This window comes from Macaca mulatta, chromosome 1 (genome assembly GCF_049350105.2).
Source record: "Macaca mulatta isolate MMU2019108-1 chromosome 1, T2T-MMU8v2.0, whole genome shotgun sequence".
NCBI classification, from domain to species: Eukaryota; Metazoa; Chordata; class Mammalia; order Primates; family Cercopithecidae; genus Macaca; species Macaca mulatta.
Window position 1 is genome coordinate 106099492 of NC_133406.1, and position 25023 is coordinate 106124514.

The 25023-nt window shown below is 42.8% G+C and overlaps 1 protein-coding gene and 1 pseudogene across 12 annotated transcripts; both read right to left on the bottom strand.

Moving 5' to 3' along the window:
- Positions 1 to 1052: 1052 nt before the first annotated feature.
- Positions 1053 to 17334, bottom strand: SLAMF7 (SLAM family member 7). 11 transcript variants are annotated; one of them, XM_001117618.5, is made up of 7 exons: positions 17058 to 17334; positions 8426 to 8746; positions 6848 to 7120; positions 6514 to 6633; positions 5473 to 5576; positions 3927 to 3989; positions 1053 to 3077 (listed from the first exon to the last, which is right to left on the bottom strand). In XM_001117618.5, the coding sequence occupies exons 1-7, from the start codon at positions 17110 to 17112 to the stop codon at positions 3006 to 3008; spliced, it is 1008 nt and encodes a 335-aa protein (XP_001117618.2). In that variant the 5' UTR covers positions 17113 to 17334; the 3' UTR covers positions 1053 to 3005. The 11 variants fall into 11 exon arrangements, with proteins under 11 accessions (XP_001117618.2, XP_077796437.1, XP_077796423.1 ...); XM_077940311.1 differs by having other exon boundaries at positions 16162 to 17153; XM_077940297.1 differs by lacking the exon at positions 6514 to 6633 and having other exon boundaries at positions 17058 to 17329.
- A 6575-nt stretch (positions 17335 to 23909) lies between these two features.
- LOC719770 (large ribosomal subunit protein eL36 pseudogene) lies at positions 23910 to 24520 on the bottom strand (annotated as a pseudogene). Its single transcript, XR_001439307.3, has one exon. The product of XR_001439307.3 is annotated as a large ribosomal subunit protein eL36 pseudogene (transcript).
- Positions 24521 to 25023: the final 503 nt, after the last annotated feature.

The window sequence follows — 25023 nt, forward strand, 5'->3', positions numbered from 1 at the left end:
ATCATATAGCACATTAAATTTTGCATTCTACTTTTTATATTTGTGATGTCATAACATTGTCTAACTTGAAAACCCATAGTTGTTGTTGCTGTTGTTTTGTGAGACAGAGTCTCACTCTGTTGCCCAGGCTGGAGTGCAGTAGCACGATTATAGCTCACTGCAGCCTCAGCCTACCAGGCTCAAGTGACCCTCCCACCTCAGCACCTTCTTGAGTAGCTGGGACTACAGGCATGCACCACCATGCCTGGCTAATTCTTGTATTTTTTGTAGAGGTGGGGCTTCGTCAAGTTGCCTAGGCTGGTCTTGAACTCCTGAGCTCAAATGATCCTCCTACTTCAGCCTCCCAAAGTGCTGGGATTACAGACATGAGCCACCTCTCCCAGCCAACCCATAGTTCTTGTTTAAACAATGTTTTTTTTTTTTGAGACAGAATCTCACTCTATCACCCAGGCTGGAGTACAGTGGTGTGATCTCGGCTCACTGCAACCTCCCCCTCTTGGGTTCAAGAGATCCTCTTGCCTCAGCCTCCCGAGTAGCTGGGACTACAGGCAAGTGCTAAAAATTTGTTATTTTTAATTTTATTTTTGATTCAGAAGCTACATGTGTAGGTTACATGGGTATATTTCATGATGCTGAGTATAACCCATAATTCTTTTTTTGAGATGGAGTCTTGCTGTGTCACTTAGGCTGGAGTGCAGTGGCGTGATCTTGGCTCAATGCAGCCTCCCCGTCCCGGGTTCAAGCAATTCTCCTGCCTCCACCTCTCAAGAAGCTGGGATTACAGGGGCTCACCACCATGCCCGACTAATATTTTTTGTGTTTTTAGTAGAGACAGGGTTTCATCATGTTGGCCAGGCTGTTCTTGAACTCCTGACCTCAAGTAATCCACCTGCCTCGGCCTCCCGAAGTGCTGGGATTACAGGCGTGAGCCACTGTGCCTAGCCTAACCCATAATTCTTAATGTCTGTGTGTGAACAGGCCTTCACCTGTGGTGGTCAGGTTCTTAGGCAGTTTCCAGAATTTCACTATTGCAAATAGCAAAATAATGCATCTTTTTGTATGTGAATCTCACAATATCTGTTTTATTAAGATAGTAAAGGACTTTTTTACTACAATACGGTTTTGCAGTAAGAGAAAAAGATCTGGCTCAATTCCTTCAAAATGCCTTTTCGAGAGAAGATAATTCTCAATTTCTCAATCCCATTCTTGCCCAACAAGCATTTGTTTTTAAGTTTTTCAACACTTTCAACACCTGGTGCAGAGGTCTCCATTCAAGATATGTGTCAGGGAACATATCAAAAGCAGCCATCCCCCTTTCCCCTTTCCTATGTTTTTTGCTTAAGTATAAGAGATGGTGAGCTCTGTGTTTGCAGGGATGTGCCAGACTGAGACTGACCTAGCATAGGGTCTTTTTTTTTTTTTTTTTTTTTTTTTTTGATGGGGTTTTGCTCTTGTTGCCTAGGCTGGAGTACAGTGGTGCGATCTCAGCTCACTGCAACCTCCACCTCTCGGGTTCAAGTGATTCTCCTGCCTTGGCCTCCTGAGTAGCTGGGATTACAGGTGCGTGCCACCACGCTCAGAAAATTTTTGTATTTTTAGTGGAGATGGGGTTTCGCCATGTTGGCCAGGCTGGTCTTGAACTGCTGACCTCAGATGATCCATCCAGCTTGGCCTCCCAAAGTGCTGGGATTACAGGTGTGAGCCACTGCACCTGGCCACATAGATTCTTAATAAATATTTATTGAATGAATTAACCATCTTTAAAGGTTTGCAAGTACCAACCGCCCCATGTGCCCCACCAGTCTCTACTACCTGACTCCAAGTCTCCTATACTGGCTTTAAAATGTGACTTCAGACTTGATCTCTTTATTGGGATGGGTTCTGGCACAGCCTTAAGACCTAGGCTTTTCTTTTGCAGCACAAGTGCATAAATGAAGCCTGGCTGGAGGTCCTTGTCCTTGGGCCATGCACACTTCTGCATCTTCATTATAGTATCTGCCACACATGGTCAGCTGCCCTGATTCTTCATCTTTGTGAACTTTGACCTTCAAGTCCTGTGGATCCGCACTTGGCCCTCTGGGAATTTGTGGTCAGGCCTACTACAACTGCTCATGAAAGTAGTTCATTCATTTGGAGCCAATTTCATGAGAGCAGAGAGCATGTCTGACCAATTAGTGTAAGCTCAGCATAGTGCCGGGCACATAGTTCATGCAGCCAATTAATACATCCATTTTTGTAAGGTGCATCTGCTTCTGCTGGACTTTTCTGGGGTCTTCTTGCCCTCCTGGTAATAGGACTCTTGGTATAATCCTGATGTCCAAGCCCTGGGATGGAATGAAACTCCAGACCCTGACCTGGAGCCATCATTAATACAACAGGCTGTCATTAATATGTGTGACCTTGCATTTACTTTTTTTTTTTTTTTGTGAGACAGAGTCTCACTCTGTCGCCCAGGCTGGAGTGCAGTGTGGCGATCTCCGCTCACTACAAGCTCTGCCACCGGGGTTCACGACATTCTCCTGCCTCAGCCTCCTGAGCAGCTGGGACTACCGGCACCCGCCATCACGCCTGACTAACTTTTTGTATTTTTTTAGTAGAGATGGGGTTTCACCGTGTTAGCCAGGATGGTCTTGATCTCCTAACCTCGTGATCCGCCCGCCTCGGCCTCCCAAAGTGCTGGGATTACAGGCGTGAGCCACCGCGCCCGGCCGCGTTTACATTTTTATAGGAACACTTCTAAGCACTTTTCTTGTGGTTTGCTGACATTCACAATCCCATTTTTGGGATGGGGTAGTTAAACCTTCTGGGTTTGAGGAGATTTCTCAGCAGTGGATGGAATTATGAACTCTTAAATCTAAAGGAACGTCAATGATAGTTTATCCTGGAAAAAAGTCAATGTTCTTCAATCTTCCTTGATGTTTCTAGTCAAATCAGTGAATTCTTTTGATTGTCTTCGAGAATTGTTTTTTTTTTTTGAGCAGAGACTTAGGGGAGTGCACTGCTGTCTAGATAACATTCTCATAGGCAAATAGCCTTGGTGTGTCTGGCATCGTGAGCAGTGAGTGGGGATTTTCAATCTGAAGACAGACAAAAAGAAAGCAGAGTGAGGGAGGTGAGCAGGGCTCTGGATCTTCCATGGAGACCCTGACATCCAGGAAACTTTATTTCCAAGGTTACCCAACCCAAATTGGCTGCCATGCTGGCTCCCACTGTTTAATCTTAATCACCCCTAGCTTAGAGAAACTATTCTTTAGGTTTAACCCATATTTATCTTGCTGAATGCTTAACGAACTGAAATTTCCTTGTAATAATCCACTAAACCAACCTTTTCTATAACTAAGCAAACTGCTTTAATGATTCTTATCTTTTTGGATCTGTTTCGGAGAGGAAGAAAAAGGAGACAGAAAGGCACCATTACTGCTGCCAACCATACCCTGTGAAGGAATAAGCGTTAAAGCTACTGCATTAGTAGTTTAACTGAGAGGAGGATGCAAACCAGATGTAACATAGTTGGACCATGGGAGAAAAGTAGAAATCACTCCCTCCTACAGTTTCCTGGTTTCTCAGGAGCAAGCTGGAGTCTTCTCCCCAGTTATTCCTCTCTTCATTCCTTGCGCAACCTAAGCCATGGTCTTTTTCCTTGTCTGTAACTTCAGTCAGAAGCCTTTTGATTTTCTCTGTTATTCCTATCTAGAACCTCTTTCCTACTCTATTTGTTCCAGATTACCCAATTTGATGCCTAAAACACAATTCTCTTCCATCTCCCATGTTCTCATATAACCCTAAGCAAAGGGAATGGGGAACTACTAGGGGACTTTTTAATTCCAGAGAGTATGAGATCCCTGGGTCCAAGAAATTTTGACCTAAACATGAAGCAGGAAAAGAAATGGAACCATTAAGATGAAATTCAGCTCAAAGCTTCTTACCTTTTTTGGTATTTCCACAGTGGAATAAAGTGTATTTGCTGCGTCTTCCATTGGGATAGTTCTCTATTAAAAACAAACAACAAGCAAAAGAAATCATCACCCACATCCTGACTCACATAGACAAGGCCAGAGAGACGTTCAGAATCCAGAGAGAGGAAAGCAGAGATGGGAGGAGATGGTGAGAGGAAAAGGAGGGTTCTGGAACAGAGAAGGGCAGTAGGAAGTTCTCTTGTTGGTGACTGCTATTATAATAATTTTTGATAACTTTTTTCAGGAAGCCATTACATTATTTTTAAACTGTATTGTGTTTACATGAATTTCAAAAATACATAAGATCTCTCTTTCTCTCTCTCTCTCATTAGCTATAAGTCTCCTAAAAGGATTAAAGGATAATTTGAAATAATTTTGCTAATGTTGCAAATAAACTTCCCCAACGGTCAAAGGGCCCTTGGAGAAAATCAGTAAGGATGACTTACGGAACAAAATAAAACAAAACAAGAACAACAATAACCAAAACTCCTTCCCAATCAGAGGTAAATATCCTGGGTTGGCTAAGCCTGTTCTTGAACATCCTGGGCAGCCCTGCAGCCCTCTGGGGATATATCTTAAGCAGGGGAAGAAAGAACATAGTGATAAAGTGATAAATTTTGACTTAAACCAGTTAAATGGAGCATAAAGCAGCCTCTTTTGTGATAAAGGAAAGAGTTCTCACAATACTAATGCCTTTGGTAATGTCTCCTCTTTGTAGAGGGTAAACGTAAGTAAATGTTGTAGGTAAATGAGGAAGATGCAACCTGATTGAGAGACACCAAAGTTTTGAGTAAAACTGGGGTTTTGAGGCTTCAAAGTATTTTTATTTCTTCGCTAAACAGGCCGTTGTGGTAAAGGGCTCTATGACCTCTAAAGAGCTAGCCCAGCCTGGGCTGCAGGAATTGGCCCTGAGGAGCCTTTTGAAGTTGTCTACTTATTTCATTTCTCCAAATTGTCTTTTGTTATTTGAGTTTCTTTAAACTTCATTATTATGATTTTCTTTTTGGAGACTTTTCTTTGAATTGCATTTGTATTCATTCACTTCACTCAGTGACCTACACCTGCAATGCCTTGATTCAGGGCCCAGAGTCACTACAGATGCCCCGATCCTTCTGATGGCTCCTTGAGTCATTTCAGAAGAAAAGGCATCTCTAGAGAAGTCTTCTGATACCATGATTCAAACATCCTGTCAAAGTCACACTCTTCTACCCACTCCCTTATGCAAAAGGAATCTGGCCTTTTGTGTGGCCGTTATGAACTGTGGAAGGGAGCAGGTGATTTCATAGACCACAGCATGAGCATTACGAGTCAGAACCAGGTGCTCCAGAGACCACCAGCTTCTTCTGCACAGAAGAGAATCCATGAAGACTTGCAGGAGGCACAGGTGCATTGAGTTTTAAGGCTATATATCCTCACTCCCCTCTTCCTTCCCATGTTGCCCAAATCCATGGAAAAACCTCACAAGGAGAGCCTCAGAGAGAGGATCAGTCCCCAGGAAAGATTAGAAGGGACTCACATTAGTGTAAGGGATTGTGTCATACTCTGTGTTCTCTCCAGAATAGGGGCATATGTTAGGAGTTTCCCGACAAATGTCCGCTCTCTTCTTCTCTTCAATGGACTCTAAAAACAAGTTGGGAGAGAATCAAAGATACGTCTCCGACCACTCACCACTTCCACTGGCCCACCATTTCTCCTGGATGACCCACGTAGGGTGACCAACCATCCCAGTTTCCTTGTAACGGAAGGGTTTTTTCCTTGTAACACTGAATAGGACTTTCAGTGTTAAAACTGGGAAAATCTAAACAAAACAGGATGAATTGGCCACCCTCATCATTTCACTTCCTGATCTCTCCATCAAGGTGGTTAAAGTGGGAAGTAGAGAAAGTCAAAGACACATTCAGAGGGGCTTCCAGGAGGGAAGGGAGATTTCAAAGTCTGCAAGTCATACCCAACTGATGTTATGTCCCTCCCCATCACCCACATGGACAGTGGGAACTCAGAAGACCAATCAGCAGGGTTTAGGAACACAGGATGGGGTGCAACTGGAGAGAGACAGGGAAAGGCTTCCCCAGGAGCCATGTGTCTAGTGGGCAGTAAAGCTAGGTCTTGGGTTGATCCTGTGGAAAGGGTGGGAGTGGTTTGTGGGCTCTGATAGGGATAGGGATAGGAAAGATTGACTAGAGGATTCTGGTCTGTGGGGACCTCAGAGTTGGAGGCCATCACCTCCCAGGTCAGGGGTGCAGAGTCAGCAGTGTGGGGCCTGTATCAACACAAGAGCCATATCAGTATGTCCCTCTGGGAGAAGGAGAGAAACAGGTCCTGGAAAGGGAACTGAGAGAACTGTGTCCTCAGGAAAGACCTCCAGCACTTTCTCTACTCCAGAACTAAGGAGTACAGGCTGACTGTGTGCTTCCTGAGGGCAGAGACTGTGGCTTCTTCATCTCTGCATCTTCAATACCTCATGCCAAGTCTGGCACACAGCTCTATATGTGCTTGTTGAATCAATGAAGGAGAAAACCATGAATGTGGGTGAGGACAAAAATAGTACGTGCTCTACCTTCTTGTGTCTCTCTCTTCAGAAACCAAAGAAATAGCCCCAGTACAAAGAGACTGAGCAGGAGGGGCACCAACAGGAGACACAGGAGGACCATGGAGGAATCTGAGTCATCAGCAGCACCTTCAAAGAGAGAACGGTTGGAGGCACAGGGAAGGGAGAAAAGTCAGTTCAGGAAAACGACCCAGGTCTTGGAGCACCTGCCACCTTCCTCCCAGCCTGGTGACCACCCAGTGGCTTCCAGTTTCCATAAAGTGCCTGTTCCCATGGGGGCTAGGAGCTGAAGAAGGTGTAGGTCCTGGGCAGAGGCTCCTGTGGAGGGAGGAGAGGCAGTCACCTTCACAGAGCTTCCTGGCAAGGATGGGGCTTGAGGAGTTGCTGCTGACAGGGTTCCTGACAGTGCAGATGAAGGTCATATCACTTTCTCCCCATCTCCAGGAGATGGGTAGGATGGACCCATTATGGGACTCATTGACTGCTTGCCCCAGGGCCTTCCAGGTATAAATCACATCCTCTTCCCCATGTTCCATGCGGCATGTCAGGTTGGTCACACAGGTGCCATTCTTATTACTCTGTAGACCCATGGTGACTTTAGGCTTTGACAGGTGCTCTGTGAAAGAGGAAGGACAAACAGAGGTGGAAACTCTGCCTATAGCTCTCCATTCTCTAAGTTAACCTTGGATACCTTGGACCTGAATCTCCCTGGGAGCTCCGACTGGAGAGAAAGCAGTAATTCAGAGCAGAATCCTCATTCTTATCTGGAAAAGAGAACTATCTAGGTCTGCTTTACCACAGCTATATAATAACAACAACAATAACAACAATAGAAATAATAATGCAATCGGAATATAACCGCCATTTACTAAGCATAGCCACATGGCAAGCACTGTGCTAGACGCATGTTAGATGTCTGCTAATATTATCTGTTCTAGAGGTTCCCTAGTCTCTGTCCTCAGGCTTCCCTTTACTCTCTAGGAGAGTTTACTTTACTCTCTAGGAGAAAATTGTATTGGAGTAGCCCTTCTGGCCCCCTTCTCTACCCTGTGCTCACTCCCCTGCCTCAGAGAATGAGTAATTGGTTCATTGGTGAGATGGTAAGAGTCTGACATTCATCGTTTACCTTTCTCTACTCATGGGTTTGAGACGTTAAAGATTGCAGTTCAAATGTGGTTTGCCCTTTTCCTTCCTCCCCTGACTAGTTAGCCCGCAGAATACATATCTTCGTTCCCTTCAACCATGTCTATATGGAAGACACACCTGGATCAGGTGTAGGAGGTGTGCCTACCTCTTACAAGCAAGTCTGAAGGCCCATCTCCTAATGTCCCTGATATTGTGGCTCAATGAGTGAGGCAGCTATTCTTCTTGTAGATGTTTGAGTCATTGTTTTGTAATTTTAACTTCCTTGGATGAGTGCCAAGGTCCAGAATTGAAAAGAAGCATTTTTCCTGTCTAGATTTACCAGAAATAATGTTGATATTTTTATCCCCTCCTTCTTGCATCTATTTATCAGTTGGTTGTAATCTGTAGAGAAAGAGGTGTGATCTATACTTTGCCCAAAAATCTTCCTAAGGTAGGCATTGCTTTCCTCCCCACTACAGATATGGAAACTAAGACTTGAAGAAATTAAATAACTTGGCTAAGGTCATGTGACTAAATTAAGAAGCCAGCATTTGATCTTGATCTATGCTATGGCCACTGCACATATCAGCCATCCACTGCACCACGCTGCTTCTTATAGCATCTCTGAGTAGGCAGGGACCTCAGGGGTCAGTTACATCTACTTCATTCATGCAGAAGTCCCCTCTCCCACATTCTTGCCAAGTGTTTATCCAGCCTCTGCTTAAACATCTCTCATGTCAAGGAGCTCACCACCTCACCAAGGCAGCCATCCACCATTGGAACTGATTCTGCTCACCGTAGACACGCAGCACATACTTCCGGGTGAAGGGATCCTGGAGGGATGAGCTGTATATCTCCACATTGTAGATCCCTGAGTCATTCTTCTTCAGTTTGCTGAGCTTCAGGGAATAGCCTCCATCTGGGAAGTGTACTCTCTCCTTATTACGATTTTGGGTCACTATCATAGGGCCCCCTTCTGGCTGTATGGTGACAAGAGTGGTTGTGTTGAAGGTCCAGACAATAGAGTCAACTTGCTTTACTTCAGACTTCAGGGGGAAAGTCACAGCCCCACCAATGGAACCGACCAGCTCTTTCACGGATCCAGAGGCTGTTGACCCTATAAACACAGAGAACCATAAAATAAGCCTGATTCCCTGTCCTTGTCACCAATTACTCATCCCCTTTAGGTCCTGGAGAGATCTGAGACACCCACTCAGTCCGACACAACCAGCTCCTGGAAAAGCCTTTGGAACCTCATATGAAGGTCCCTTACATGTTACCCTGTTACGTAAGTGCTCATATGGAAGCATTGATAGTAGAAATTTATGTATCACAACAATCTTAGTTCACTCCCAGAAAGTATGACTTATAAAAAGTCATCACTGGTTATGTGGTTGTAGGTGAAAAACAGTTAAGAATGTCTGCTGAAGAAACTTCCAGAAGTGGCCGGCTGAGCACTACTAGTAAACAGGTGTGGGGAGTAAGTCATCTTATTCTTACCTATTAAACTGGAGAGACAGCCTCTGGGAATAGCACAGAGCAGTGAGAGAATTTAGTTTGGGACTAGCAGTTTAAAAGCACAAATTATAATCTTGATTAACACTTTTTTTTTTTTTTTTGAGACAGAGTCTCACTCTGTTGCCCAGGCTGGAGTGTAGTGGCACAATCTCAGCTCACTACAACCTCCGCCTCCTGGGTTCAAGTGATGATCTTGCCTCAGCCTCCTGAGTAGCTGGGACTCCAGGTGTGCACCGTCAGACCTGGCTAATTTTTGTATTTTTAGTAGAGATGAGGTTTCACCATGTTGGCCAGGCTGGTCATGAACTCCTGACCGCCTCGGCCTCCCAAAGTGCTGGATTGCAGGCATGAGCCACCACACCCAGCCTTGTTTAACTCTTAAAACAACTTTTCGAGGAAACATTCTTTATATCTCTATCTTACAGATCAGGAATGTGAGGCACAGTGTGGGTAAATGACTTACTCAAGCCACATAGTAAGAGGCAGAGTACACACCAAAACCCACAGGGTCAAGACCTTGAAGGGCATATTTTATAGATGAGAAAACTAAATAGCAGAAATGAAAAGAACTTATTCAAGGCTGATAGAAATACAAAAACTAAGTCCTTAAAGGTGAAGTAGGGTAGGTAGTGAAGGAAGTAACAGTGTTCGAGGCAGTAACTCTGGTGACCCTACAGTCAATACAATAAGCCTCAGCATTCACATTGTAATTGAGCTCATTTAAGCAAAACTATCTTCGGTGAGGACTTTCCTCTGTAGAGAGAATGTGGATTTTGATTTTACTTGTCCTCAAACTGACCCGTTGCTCATTATAATAGTAAAAAAACACACCCATGGGTGGAGATTTAAGATGCTAATGAGATACGAGGTTTATGAAGAAGCATGTATAGCTACCGTGCATGTCCACCCAGAAGACCACCAAGAACATGGTTACTAGTAACACTTCTTTCCACCCTTTTATGAAGAATCATGTAAGATTCCCATAAAGGGAGTCTCCCCAGTGCCAGTCTTTGCTGTCTCATCCTTACAAGCAGCCCGCCCTGAATTTTCCCTCTCTCAGGATGTACTGTCTTTTCTGCACTTAACTGTCAAAATATTCTTTTTCTTTTGCAATCAATTACTCTATGCTGCATTTCCTTTGCTGTGTGTCTCTCATATAAATTCTTTTAAACTAAGTAGACAAGAACTTAGGTCTCACATCAGCTGTCAACAAAGGTGTTCTCCTTAAAAGTGCAAAACCCAAAGTTATTTCCCCTTCTGCCTCTTAACATAAAGTGTCAGGTTGAAATTTTTAAATGGAATTTTTATTAATTCAGCCATGAAAAGCACAAATGAAAGAAGCAAAGCCAACAAAACAGCCAAGCTATAGGATCCTGACAGTTCTAATGATGCTATTGCAAGACTACATAGTGACTTTTGTGGTTTCTATGTGCTTTTGACCTTGTTGGTCCTTCTTCCATAACAAATATTAAAAATCATATTTCATGACTGTGTTGGTATAAAATGAACGTGATCCAGGCTGGATTCATTATATAGTCATTGTTATTGTTATTGCTGTATTCATTTCTCTTCTGATTTTAAAAGAAATTAAAATTAAAACTACTGTGAGCCTTACATACAGTGTCTCCTGTGTCTAATTGGCCCTGTGAGACTGACCAAGCATCCAGGCTCTGTTTCATTTCACAGCCTGCTCTCTTAGACACAGTATTTTCTTCTACTCCAGTACTGATGTAACTCATGTCTTTTCTAGTAAAAAGACAAATTCCTATACGGACATATCCAGATATCAAAAATTGTTTCATTAGAGACATTTCTTTGGTCCCTGTTAAAATCAAATATCTTGGCAAGGGCTTCCAAATAATGAGTTGTCATGTATTAAATGTTTATTCTGGGCCAAACGTTTATTGTAAGGAGCATGCCTAACACTCAAAACAATCCTGCAAATTAGGCATTTTGACCTTTTTACACAAGGATCAGCAACCTATAACCCCCAGGCTAAATCTGGTCCACTGCCTGTTTTTGTAAATACAGTTGTACTGGAACACAGCCATACTCTTTCATTTACATATTGTCTATGGATCCTTTTTCACTACAAAGACTGAGTTAAATAATTGTGACCATGTTTTATTGTCTGCAAAGCCTAAAATATTTATTCTCTGGCCCTTTTCAGAAAAAAATTGCTAACTCCTGACTTCATAAGAAAACTGAGATTCAAACAACAACAAACAACAACAGCTAAGTAACTTATCCAAGGGCACAAAGCTAGCAGGTGATGATTTGAGGATTTAACCCAATGTCTCTCCAGCTCTGGGACCTGTACTCTTTTCACTGTGGCTCAATTTGAAGGCCACCTGGCATTTGTACCAGCTCTAGCCTTCTCCCTCACTCCCCTTCTCCATCCCCCTAAGGGGCTCTAGTGTCAAATTCAAAGCCCTTGGGCGCCATTGAAGCATAATTTCCCTTCTTGTCCTTTGGTGACCTTCCCTCAAGCATAAACTGCTCTACCAGTGCCCCAGGGGGAGGAAATCTGATGCTACCAAAGGGTGACCCACTCCATTGCTTACAGATCTGAAGTCTCTGGCAATGTTTTGCTAAATTTATCTCTTACCCAAGAAGAGGAATCAGTATCTTTTAGGAGCTGATTTCTATTTTCAAACATTTTCCCCCCTATAATGTATCAGTCGGTACGTATATACTTTGGATTACTCAAGCTTTTATCAAATCATCGCATTAAGTAATCTGATTTTTTTAAAAAACTATTCTCTCTGCTTCTTCAATATTAAGGCCGAGATGGTTTTTCGACTGCTCTCTCTGTTCATCTTTAGGAGTGTCAAGTCAAATAGTGCCAGGAAATGTTACAGACAAAATCAATTTTATTCTGAAATTTTGATCAGTGAATGTATTTGTTCTTCTACTTCAACAGCAGAGATGGAAGGGGTGAATATTTTGAAGTCAAATAAAGATTGGGTATCACTTGGCCCCAAATGGATGCAATTTCTACACTTAGGGCAACCTTCAAGTAATTTCATTTTCACATTTCATTTTGGAGCAATATTTAAGGTGAGGAAGTGCCAAAACTACAAGCATGTGGCTTTAGTTGCTAGCATGTGTGCAATTACTCTTTTCACCCTTGCACACACATAGTGCTGTATTCTCAGGGTAAATGCCAAGGGACATGACTTGTGTGGGATATAAGAAAATGCCGCCAAATTAATTGTTTCTTGTTAGAATAAAATTAGAGAGTGACGCAGGGCAAATTACCAACATGAGCCTATAGATGGAGTGTATTGTTCTATCTTAAGTGTATCTTCAGGGTGAGACAAGGAGTAATGAAAGAAAACAGTAGCTCCATGCCATTCTCGGAATGTGGGTCCAGAGGACAGGGCAGGGTTGGAGAGTCCTAACCAGTTTTGCTTCTACTTCCCAGTTGATTATGAAAAGGGATCCAGAAACAAGACACTTCTTTTTTCAGATATCCAAGGCTGAATTGAAGCTCTTCTTTCTGTGATGGTTTTGCACCTGCAGTGTGTGACCCTATGGAGTTTCGCCATATCTAAGCAGGTCACACTTGTCAGATTCAGTCATTCCTTCTTTTAATAAGAATTTATTTAGTTCCCATTGTTTAGGAGCCGAGGGTATAACTGGGGAGCAAGACAGTCATAAGGTTGTAACTTGCCTCTTTTACATCAATTTTACTCCTTCCTCATTCCGTAGAAGCCAAAAGGTTTGGGTTACCCAGTTCAGGTGGTAGCCCTTCTCCTGTACGGTAATTAGTTCAGGAGTGTCACATGACATGGGTTGATTGTATAAGGCCAGGATGACAATGTATTGCTGTGGAAAGATATGCAGCTGGGACTACCATTCACATGTGGCCACCACACAGGCATCCCGGCCTCCTCCCTCCCCTGATCCTCAGCTCACTTTCTACCTCACACTCTTGTTTGTGCTTTATCCTCCTTTCTGTTCATCTAAATCTTATTCAAACCCCGTAAATTCTAGTTTAAAGCTCTTCCCTGAGGAAGCCTCCAACTCTTCCTCACACATATCCCCTGAAAATTTACCACTAATTTCACTTCACTAACACTTTAAATTCTCCGGAAAGAAATATCCTTCCTGGGTGGTTGTTGGATATATCATTTTGCTGTGGATTAGCTAATGATTGGTCCACAGGATTAGAGGCCAGATCACCCAATGATGGTGTCACCAAGTCCTGCCCAGAGAGGGGGTAGAGGTGGCTTCTCCTCCTCCAGCATGTGGCAGAGGGAGAAAGGGCTCTGGCCTAACTGGGAGTCAGGACCTTGGGTCCATTCCTGTGCCTCAGTAATCATAATTTCAGCAGCAAACGCCTGGTGTCACGCTGCGGTTTGTAAGCTAGATCAGTGGGCATCCTCTCTACTGATCCTTAGAACAGCCCTGTGAGATAGAGCTTAAGCCCTGCTTTATAAATTAGGATATTGGAGTTTTGAGAAGTGGGGTGACTTTCCTAAAGCCCCACTGAAGAAACATTGGAAGAGGGAAGAGGAGTTAGTTCCTCTGCCTCAGAGGTCTGTGTGGTTTCCACTACTGCTTCAACATTTACCACTTCAAGTTTTGGTTTCGAACCCTCATACGGGAAATAAATAACAACATTTAGTTTCCAGGCATTTAGGGAAGATGAAGTGTGAATACGGATTTGAAAGCATTTTGAGAAGTACAGAGTAGCCTAACAAAAAGGTGGGAGGCAGGTGACAAGGTTGGGAAATGGGAGCATAAGAGTCAGGCCTTGAGAAGACTTCCCATCTTTTGGTTTTATTTCTGCACAGATAGGTAAAAATGAGAAACAGAGATATCCCAAAATGCCTTTGGATGGGTTCTCAGCAAAGTGAGCCACCAGAAAGTTAAGATGGCCGTGAGCATTCCCCACTACATCCCCTGCCTGCCTTTGGAGGTAGAGGGAGCTGGGGCAGGAGACCCTTTGTCTTTTGCCCCAGCCAAGATTCAGATGTCTTTGCATCAGGGGGAGTCAGCTGTAAGATGTCCTCCGTAACAGAAAGGGATAACAGGTCCTGCCCGTTGCCACCTTCCTTTCCTCTTGGTTGTCATCTCCTCCCCTGTCCTGTCCCCTAGAGTCTCACGAGTTGAGTGGAGGGAAGGAACCCAATTATGAGGAACATACATTATCAGTGCAACCAGAACCAAGAGATGGTGATATAGCAGAAAGACTTGGGGGGAGGGGAGAGTAGAAAAGCCTGCCTCCTGCTTGCCAGCCCCGTCCCCAAGCACTTCTCTGAACACTTGGTGCCTCTGTCCAAACGCACCAGTGTGTCGTGGCACTCTCCTCATGAAAACCATGGACCAGAGCATCTCAGAGCTGGGAGGAGTATCAGGGATTACTTAGTCTGATCTCATTTCACAGATGAGAAGGCTGATATTCAGAAGATTATGGTGATGTTTCCCAAACCAGAGGAAGGCCAGGATTAACAGCCAAGGCTCCTAAGGCAGGATTTTACAGACTGTGCCCCCTGCCACCTTTGGAGGCTGTGGCAGTGCCTCAGTGTATTTCTTGGGAGCTCAGGAGGAGGTTTAAGGGGTGAGCATAGGATAGGAGGCTATGGGACTTGCCTCCGTTAGAGAGACTTCAACTCTATACATTGGAGTCATTTATTTGTTTTTTTTTTTTCTGTGTAACATTTCATTTCATAAAAGGAAACCATGGATTAAAAAAACAAAAGCAAAAAACCCCAAAGTAGTTTGAAATCTATTGCACTTTACTCAAGTCCTCCTTAACGAATGAAAAAGCAGTGTAATTCAATGCCGCACAAGGCAGCCACAGACAGAGGCTTGAAAATTTCCCACTTCACCACGCACCTTTCCCATCACTCTAGCCCTAGCCTACCACACTCACATGTACGTTGCTCACCACTCTGCTCCTCACTCATCACCTGCCCCCTCTTCCTTGTTTATTCGGGTTCTTTTCAACACTCTCCTAATTCCCCTCACTCACTTTTTTGTTTTCTTTTTATTGATTGTCTCCTCAACATTACTGTATCATCGAATCATTGGCGGATTACTGTGCCCATTTTTCAGATGAGAACACTGAGGCCATGAGAGCTGCTCCTTGGACCCTCTGAGTTTAGCCAGGGTGGCCCCCTGTTGGTACACCCATATCCCAGAAACAGAGCTACCTGTTCTTCTGGGGCCTTTCCAGTCTCTACCTCAGATTTATGTACCTGGTGAAGGAAGAAACCCCAACTCGTACTCCCTGAGGAAGCTTCAGCTCAAATGCACATGTAGTGAGCATCTCTTTGGTGCCAGGTCCAGTGACCAATGGCTTGTTGTGATTAAAAGAGCACTCGCTTTGAAAACTCAGTCTCTGGCTACCTTTTAAACACTGTGTTATCTTGCCCAGGAAACATGATCTCTCTGCTAAGCCTACGTTTCCTCATCTATACAACAGGGATAATGACATCTGTCTTACAGACTTATGAGGAGGTGGTATGAAAAACACCTTGGATGTAGTAACTTAATAAATAGTGATTATTTTAATAATTATTTTGCATTTGATATGTCATTTAAAATGTCACAATAATTCTGCAACTTAGATTTCATTCTTTGTTACACACCTGAGAAGAGCAAGGCTCAGAGGGGAAGAGTAATTTGCCCACAATAATGCATCTACTAAGTCAAACCCAGGATGTGCTTGTCCAGGGCCAGGACTTGTTCCACTGCCCTGCAGACCGGAAGTTCCAGGACAATCTCTGTCTCCTTTCAGCCTCAGGAGGGGCACTACACAGGCTGCCCACAGCCTCTGGAGCAGGGCAGAGGGGGACTTGCATGGCAGGTTTTCCACACTTGGCTCTTTCACCGATAGGTTTCAAGTGGACACCTGGGGCTTTCAAAATCTCTGTCATTTTCCCCAACCCCTCCACCTTATCTCCCTCAAGCTCCATTTTTGCTCATCATTTCCGTTCAGGGAGTGCTTTTTTTAAAGTGAGAACCTGTTCCAGAACCACCTGGTTAGACCCAGGTACTTACCAAAAATACAAACTTCTGATGAATTCAAAGCTGGTAAGAGTCTGCTGATGCTGACCACTTAGCGAGGCCAGATGATGCAGGGGAAAGTACTGGGGGCACCAGCCACCTGCGTGGTCTTGGGCAGATCACTTCAAGCAGGCTCAGATACACATAATGAAGCAGTTATGTGAAGTCCTCATAGGGTGATCTCATGGTAGTACTCCATGAGATTGATGACAGAAGATATATTTCTCACTTATGGGGCTCCTGATCCTTTTTGAGAGCCCTTAGGATACAAAAATCTTCAAAGACTAGAATGCCAGTGACAGGTGCAGAACCGACCTCTGTCCTCCATGGGCTTAAACATAAAGTGCCTATGGTATGAGATGGTTCTCTAAGTAGAGACTGATTAGATTGCTTGAGTAAGGAAAGAAAATTCAAGTGATTCTTTCCGTTTATATTACTGTTATGCATAACCGGTTTTATAAATACATTTATAAGTAAATAAATACATACCTGTACAGTACCATTTTGTTCTTAAAGTTGCCTCAAAAGGAGAGAAGGCTAGAAGATAAAGTTTCCGAGGCCCAGGAAAACGTTAACATTCCTTATCTAACTCATGGCAGAACCTGAATTAGAAAAATGGTCTCTGATACCCAGCACCACTACCTTCAGCTCCTTCATCCCTGGGACAGTCAATAGGGGAGTCAGTTCTCAGAGTCATTTTTTGCCCTCCCTCTAGTCTCTTCCTGACCTGAGATTCAGAGATCAGAGGATGGCGAAAAGCAAATGTTAGATGAGAACACAGAGCCTCCTGAGTTGAGCCAGAGGCCCAGAGTGGAACAAGAAACCTGGAACTATTCAGGATGGGGTAGACAGGAGAGCAGGAGAGTGGAAGAGAATCCGGCTGGACTCACCTGTGAGCTGCCAAAGGATATAGATGAAGGTGAAGCATGTTGGGGAACCAGCCATATTGCTCTCTGGAAGTCAGCCACCGAAATGAACTCACTTCCCTCTCAAGTCTTACTCAGACCTATTCCCCAGCTGATTTTTAAAGAGCTGGGAGGGGTCACGCCACAGACGTGTGAGACTGAGTAATTGCTAAATTATTCTCAGAGTGAATAAAGTAAAATCTTTGCCACCAGCAATCTATGAGAGATCCATTTGCTCCCCATCTTTATCAGCATTTGGTTTATTCCTATTTTATATTTTAGCTGTTGTAATAAGTGTTGCAGTGATACCTCATTGTGGTTTTAACTTGCATTTCTCTAAAGCCTAATAATGTTGAAAATTTTTTCATGTGCTTATCTGCCATCTATATATCCACATCCTCCTTGGTGAAGTGTCTATTTATGTCTTTTGTCCATTTTATAATCAGATTCTTTCTTTCTTTATTTTTTTACTGTTGAGTTTTGACAATTCTTTGTATGTTCTAGGTATGAGTCATTCGTCAGATATGAGGTTTACAAGTATTTTCTCTTAGTCTGTAGCCTGTCTTTTCATCTTTTTTAAGGGGTCTTTTGCAGAGCAAAAATTTTAATTTTGGTGAAATTCGACTTACCAGTTATTTTTCTACCCACCACTAGGGCCCAAAGGTTTTCTCCTGAAAGTTTTATAGTTTTATGTTTTACATTTAAATGTATCATCCAGTTTTAATGTAAGGTGTGAAGTTTAGATTGAGATTCACTTAAATATATTGTCTATATTCATTGAGAACCAGATCAGGTAATATGGTTGACAGTTCTTTTCCTTTTTTTTTTTTGAGACGGAGTCTCACTCTGTCGACCAGGCTGTAGTGCAGTGGCCGGATCTCAGCTCACTGCAAGCTCCGCCTCCCGGGTTCCCGCCATTCTCCTGCCTCAGCCTCCCGAGTAGCTGGGACTACAGGCGCCCGCCACCTCGCCCGGCTAGTTTTTTGTATTTTTTAGTAGAGACGGGGTTTCACCGTGTTAGCCAGGATGGTCTCGATCTCCTGACCTCGTGATCCACCCGTCTCGGCCTCCCAAAGTGCTGGGATTACAGGCTTGAGCCACCGCGCCCGGCCAACAGTTCTTTTTCTTTCAACACTTGAAACTTTCAGATTGAACACTTTCAGATTGGGCATTTTCTATTGTTTATCTTCAAGTACACTGATTCTTTACTTTTTCATCTCCACTTTGAAATTTTTTATTTTTTTATTTTTTCATTTTTTCTGAGACAGAGTCTCGCTGTGTTGCCCAGGCTGGAGTGCAGTGGTGCGATCTCGGGTCACTGCAACCTCTGCCTACTGGGCTCAAGAGAGTCTCCTGCCTCAGCCTCCTGAGTAGCTGGGATTACAGGCACCCAACACCACACCTGGCTAATTTTTATATTTTGGTGACTACAGACTTTTGCCATGTTGGCCAGGCTGGTCTTGAACTCTTGACCTTAGGTGATCCACCCACCTTGGCCTCCCCAAGTGCTGGGATTGCAGGTGTGAGCCACTGACACTGGCCTCCATTTTGCTATTAAGCTCATTAAACTCATTCAATTAGTTTTACGTTTCAATCATTGTATTATTCAATTCTACCCTTTGGTTCTTCTTTATATCTTCTATTCTTTTTTAAGAGACTTTCTAGGTTTTTTTGTTTATTTGTTTTAAATGTGTTCATAATCACTAGTTGAAGCATTTTTACTATGGTTTCTTAAAAATCCTTGTAAAATAATTCTAACATCTGTGTCATCTTGGTTTTGGTGTCTGTTGCTTGCCTTTTGTTCATTCAAGTCGAGATTGTCCTGGTTCTTGTTATGATGAGTAAAATTTGACACCATGATGATAAGGTAGGGGACCACATTACTGCTGAGCAGTGGTAAAAATCCAGACTCTCCATTTGGCCTTTTCTGACACCACCCAAAGGAAGAACTGGGAGGAGTGCCTCATTGTTCAGGGAGGGAGTGGAGGTTCAGTCTTCCTACTTAGCCTCTTCTGATGTCACCCCAGTGGGGAGTGGGGAGTGGGGAGGGATTATTCCTTATTGCCAAGGGGTGGGGTAGGGGGTTTAAATATAGGTTTTCCACTTGGCCTTTGCTGGTAGGGGTGTGTGTCCGGTATTTCCACCTGGTGTTTGGCTAGAATATGGTGATTATTGTTTAAAGGCTTCTATTCCAGCAGTCCCCTTTCCAGTCTTTTGGCAAGAGAGAACAGAAAATCCTTGGGATTGACATTTCTAGATTATATTCTTATCTAGCACACAGCCTAGAATACACAGGGGTCAAAAAGAAAACACAGGTAACTCATTGTCATGTCATTCCTCATGTCCAGAGGTCCCTTGCCACCACGTCGTCTCTCAACTGTTTAGAATCTTCTTGTGTTTGTGTTTTATACATTATGTCCAGGGTTTTATTAAAATGTGTAATTAGTGGCAAGAATAGAGATAAATTCACTCACTCCATCTTGTCTGTAATTTCTCATGTCTGATCACATGTTTTTATATCCATTCTCTCCACTGACTTGATTGAAATAATGGTGAAATCTTTTAAAAAAGACTTCATGTCAAGTGGCAAAACGAATCAATGTGGACTTGAAAAACACAGTAATGATAGATAAAACATTTTCAAATGTATTAAAATGTATGGCCTTGCTCAAAACTAAGGTGAAAATTTCTGTGAGTGAGAAACATTGTAGAAATCCACAGCACATGAAAAGTGAGGGCATATGTGTCTAAAAGAAGCCTTGATACCCAAATCCTGCAAATACAGGAAAAGAAAATTACACACCAGCATCACTCATGAACATAGTTGCAAAGATCCTAAGTGACACTTTAGCAAATCAAAGCCATTGGCATATAAAAACACACCATGACTAAATAGCATTCATCCCATGAATGTGAGAATGGGCCAATATTTCCAAAATTTATCAGCATAGTCCATCACATTGATTAAATGTAAAACAACATATGATCATCTCAGAAGACATAGTAAAAACTTTGATAAAATTAAATATGGATTCATAATTTCAAAAATTTTTAGTAAACTTTAGCAAACATCATACTTAATGCTGAACCTTTAGAAGAAATAGTATCAAAGTCAGGAATAAGATAAGGATTTCTCTAGTCACTGATAGAATTTATTAATTAACTGGTATCTTGGCCAAAGCAACGAGACAAGAAAAATAAAGAAGATGTAACTATATTAGAAAGAGAGACAAATAATTGTTATTTTCAGACCATATCACTGTGGACATAGAAAATCCAAAGGAATCTGCAAACAATGAGAACTAATAAGAGACTGAGCATAATGTCTGACCATAATTGCAAACAAGACATTTTTCTAACTTGGGTCACAGGTTGACAACTTGTTTACTAATATTGACCTTATTTTATTAAGAACCAGAGAGGTATTTTCCCCAAAATTACACAGCATTTTATTATCACAGCCAAGATATCAACTAAAGTATTATGATGACCTCAAACCCAGTAATACCTCCATTACGAGGTATCACCCATTTGTGCACCATACTAGTACAAATGTGGCAATGGCAGAAATAGTAGTTTTAAAGTGCCATGAGTATGAATCCTGAAAATCTTGGCAAACAGAATGAGGATGGAGATGAGATATCCTGTATAAATTGACCTAGAAGTGATTTTGGAGCAGATCTTTCATTCTCATTCAAACAATTTTACTCTTGTTTCATGTCTCAGCTTTCCTTATTCCTGAAAATGACAAGATTTCTGGGAAGATATGGAGAGAAACTATTATGAAATGGAAAGAGACCTGAACTGGGTGGAATGAGATCAGTGAAAAGTCCTGGGGGTATCCCACCAAAAAAACATCTAGAGAAGAACTGAAAATGAAAGTAAAGCCTATGTTGAATTAGAAAGTAACTGCCTTTGTAAAATAAAATTTAATTAAAAGCATTTGGTAGTTAATCATTCCCTCTTTCTTGAGACATGTTGGCCCATGAGACTCTACTCTCTCTTGGTTCTCTCCTTCCCAAGTGTTATGGCTTGGATATTTGTTCCCTCCAAATCTCACATTGAAATGTGATCCCCAGTGTTGGAGATGGGGCCTAGTGGGAGGTGTTTGGGTCATGAGGGTGGATCCCTCATGAATGGCTTGTTGCCCTCCCCATGGTAATAAGTGAGCTTTTGCCCTATTAGTTCATGTGAGACCTGGTTGTTTAAAAGAGCCTGGTACCTTCCCGCCTCTCTCTTTTTCTCCGTCTCTCACCATGTGACATGCCTGCCCCTGCTTCATTTTCTGCCATGATTGTAAACTTCCTGAAGCCCTCACCAGAAGCTGAGCAGATGTAGGTGCCATTCTTGTACAGCTTGCAGAATCATGAGCCAAATAAACCTCTTTTCTTTATGAATTACCCCATCTTGGGTATTCCTTTGTAGCAATGGAAAATGTCTCTGGGTTCAGTCCTTAGACTTACTCATTTTTTAATCTATCCTGATTCCTTAGGTGATCTCGTTCAGTCTCTTGGTTTGAAATACCAAATTTTATTTCCAACTGTAACCTATTTCTTGAATTCAAGTCTTGTATTCAAGCTACCTACTCAGAATTTCCATTTGGACATTTAACAGGCATCTAAAACTTCACATGTGCCAAATCAAACTCCTGTTTGCCTACCCTCTACCTCCTCCTCTATCTGTCTTCTTCAACTCAGTAAACCGCAGCTCCAATCACTCAGGTTTTTAGGACAGAAAATTATAATTATCCATGACTCCCCTTTCTTATCCCCATATCCATCCATTAGAAAGTTCTATTGACTTTGCCTTGGAAAAAAATGCCTAGAACCCGATAACTTCTCATTGCCTTCACCACCTTTGCCACTACCGTCTCTCACCTGCGCTATTGCAGCAGCCACCTAACTAGTCTCCTTGCCTCTATCTTTGTCACCTATAATGTATTTTTCACAGGCTACTAAAGTGATGCTTTAAACACATAAGTCAGATCATGTTATTCCTCTGCTTGCCAATTGTCTCCCATAGTTCTTTGAATAAAATACAAAGTTCTTCCCAGGGCTCCCAAGACCCTATATGATGGTTCTTGGCTACCTTTTTAATGTCATCTCCCATCACTTTCCCCTGGCCTATTCCACACCTGTCACGCTAACCACCTCAAAGTTCTTGAACACTCCAAAGCTTTTGCACTAGAGGAGGGCCCTTCCCCAGATAGCCATATGGCTATCTCTTTCTTGAGATCTACTCAGTGTCACCTATCAGACAGGGGCTCCTGTGCCCCTATGAACATCACTCCCTGATCTTTTACTCTCTATCCCCTTACCCTGCCTTATTATTATTTTTTCCTTCTAGGATCTGCTACCCTAAAATCTAAGAAGCATCAGAAGAAAGACTTTGTCTGCTTTGTTCACTGCCCTATCCCCAGTAAGAAGAACAGTGCGTGGTATACAGCAGACCTTCAATAAGTACATCAAATGAGTAAATGGGTAGCAATAAAAATTGAGTAATTAAGAATTATATCCAGCATTTCCTTCTTTGTATTTGGAGAAGAAAATTAGGAGCACAAAACAGTCTGATTTCTGAGGCCCTCACGACACCATCTTTGTGAGATTGGTATGATGGTAGAGCAGAGTGTGGGCGAAAATTTAGAAACTCCAGAAAGTTGAGAGAAAATTTAGAAAGAATGCTTCTGCTTTTCAAGGGGGGGAGTTTGTGTCACCTCAAATTGAGAAACTGTTGTTGCTTATTTAAGCCATCCTTAACAGTGCTGTCAACAACTAGTGTAGTTTAAAAAATGGCATTTCATGCAAATCAAAACCACAGTGAGATACTATCTCATGCCAGTTAGAATGGCGATCATTAAAAAGTCAGGAAACAACAGATGCTGGAGAGGCTGTGGAGAAATAGGAACACTTTTACACTGTTGGTGGGAGTGTAAATTAGTTCAACCATTGTGGAAGCCAGTGTGGCCATTCCTCAAGGATCTAGAACCAGAAACACCATTTGACCCAGCAATCCCATTACTGGGTATATACCCAAAGGATTACAAATCATTCTGCTATAAAGACACATGCACATGTTATGTTTATTGTAGCACTGTTCACAATAGCAAAGACTTGGAACCAACCTAAATGCCCATCAATGATAAGACTGGATAAAGAAAACGTGGCACATATGCACCATGGAATACTATGCAGCCATAAAAAAGGATGAGTTCATGTCCTTTGCAGGGACATGGATGAAGCTAGAAACCATAATTCTCAGCAAACTAACACAGGAACAGAAAGTCAACACCTTGTGTTCTCACTCATAAGTGGGAGTTGAACAGTGAGAACACATGGTCACAGGGAGGGGAACATCCCACAGTAGGGCTTGTCACGGGTTGGGGGCTAGGGGAGGGATAGCATCAGGAGAAATATCAAATGTAGGTGACAGGTTGATGGGTGCAGTAAATCACCATGCCATGGCAGGTGTATACCTATGTAACAAACCTGCATGTTCTGCACATGCATCCCAGAAATTAGAGTATAATAATAAAAAAATAGCATTTCAATAATCACTTGTTTTTCAAGACACCCATAATTAGAGTATGTTATATAGCAAGCATAGCAGTCACCTTCTTTTTATTTTTTAACTTTTTATTTATTTATTTATTTTTATTTTTTTTTATTATTATACTTTAAGTTCTAGGATACATGTGCACAACGTGCAGGTTTGTTACATATGTATACTTGTGCCATGTTGGTGTGCAGCACCCATCAACTCGTCATTTACATCAGGCATAACTCCCAAAGCCATCCCTATCCCCTCCTCCCTCCCCATAATAGGCCCCGGTGTGTGATGTTCCCCTTTCTGTGTCCAAGTGATCTCATTGTTCAATTCCCACCTCTGAGTGAGAACATGTGGTGTTTGGTTTTCTCTTCTTGTGATAGTTTGCTGAGAATGATGGTTTCCAGCTGCATCCATGTCCCTACAAAGGACACAAACTCATCCTTTTTTATGGCTGCATAGTATTCCATGGTGTATATGTGCCACATTTTCTTCTTTTTTTTTTTTTCTGTCAAGCTGTTCTTTATTTCAGGGAGAAGCCGGGGGAGGGGCTCAGTCTTTCTTGGCAGCAGCTTTCCTCATAGCGGCCAATACGTTGCTCAGCTCCTCCCGCTTCCTCTTGGCGCGGATGTGCATCCCCACCCTTTTCTTGATAAACTTGAGGGCCCGTTTGTCCTTGGAGACCTTCAGTAACTCCATGGCGCGCCGCTGGTACGGGGCAAAGCCACACACCTCCCGAATCATGTCCCACACGAACTTGGTGTGTTTCGTCAGACGCCCGTGGCGGCGGCTGTGCCTGGGCTTGCTCACGTTCTTGGTCACCTTGTGGCCCTTGTTGAGGCCCACGGCCATAGCATAGCGTAGAGCCATGGCTGCTGCTCTCCAGTGGCAGCCCTGGCGGAAGGGGTGCCACATTTTCTTAATCCAGTCTGTCACTGATGGACATTTGGGTTGATTCCAAGTCTTTGCTATTGTGAATAGTGCAGCAATAAACATACTTGTGCATGTATCTTTATAGCAGCATGATTTATAATCCTTTGGGTATATCCCCAGTAATGGGATGGCTGGGTCATATGGTATTTATAGTTCTAGATACTTGAGGAATCGCCATACTGTTTTCCACAATGGTTGAACTAGTTTACAATCCCACCAACAGTGTAAAAGTGTTCCTATTTCTCCACATCCTCTCCAGTACCTTTTGTTTCCTGACTTTTTAATGATTGCCATTCTAACTGGTGTGAGATGGTATCTCATTGTGGTTTTGATTTGCATTTCTCTGATGGCCAGTGATGACGAGCATTTTTTCATGTGTCTTTTGGCTGTATGAATGTCTTTCGAGAAATGTCTGTTCATATCCTTTGCCCACTTTTTGATGGGGTTGTTTGTTTTTTTCTTGTAAATTTGTTTG

Bases quoted from the DNA above. Each gene is read 5' to 3' on its own strand.
- SLAMF7 (XM_001117618.5), bottom strand. From the start codon at position 17,112: ATGGCTGGTTCCCCAACATGCTTCACCTTCATCTATATCCTTTGGCAG. The intron at 8,747-17,057 runs GTGAGTCCAGCC...CTGTGTTTATAG, and splicing joins TATCCTTTGGCAGCTCACAG to GGTCAACAGCCTCTGGATCC. The intron at 3,990-5,472 runs GTGAGTCCCTTC...TGTTTTTAATAG, and splicing joins ACACAATCCCTTACACTAAT to AGAACTATCCCAATGGAAGA.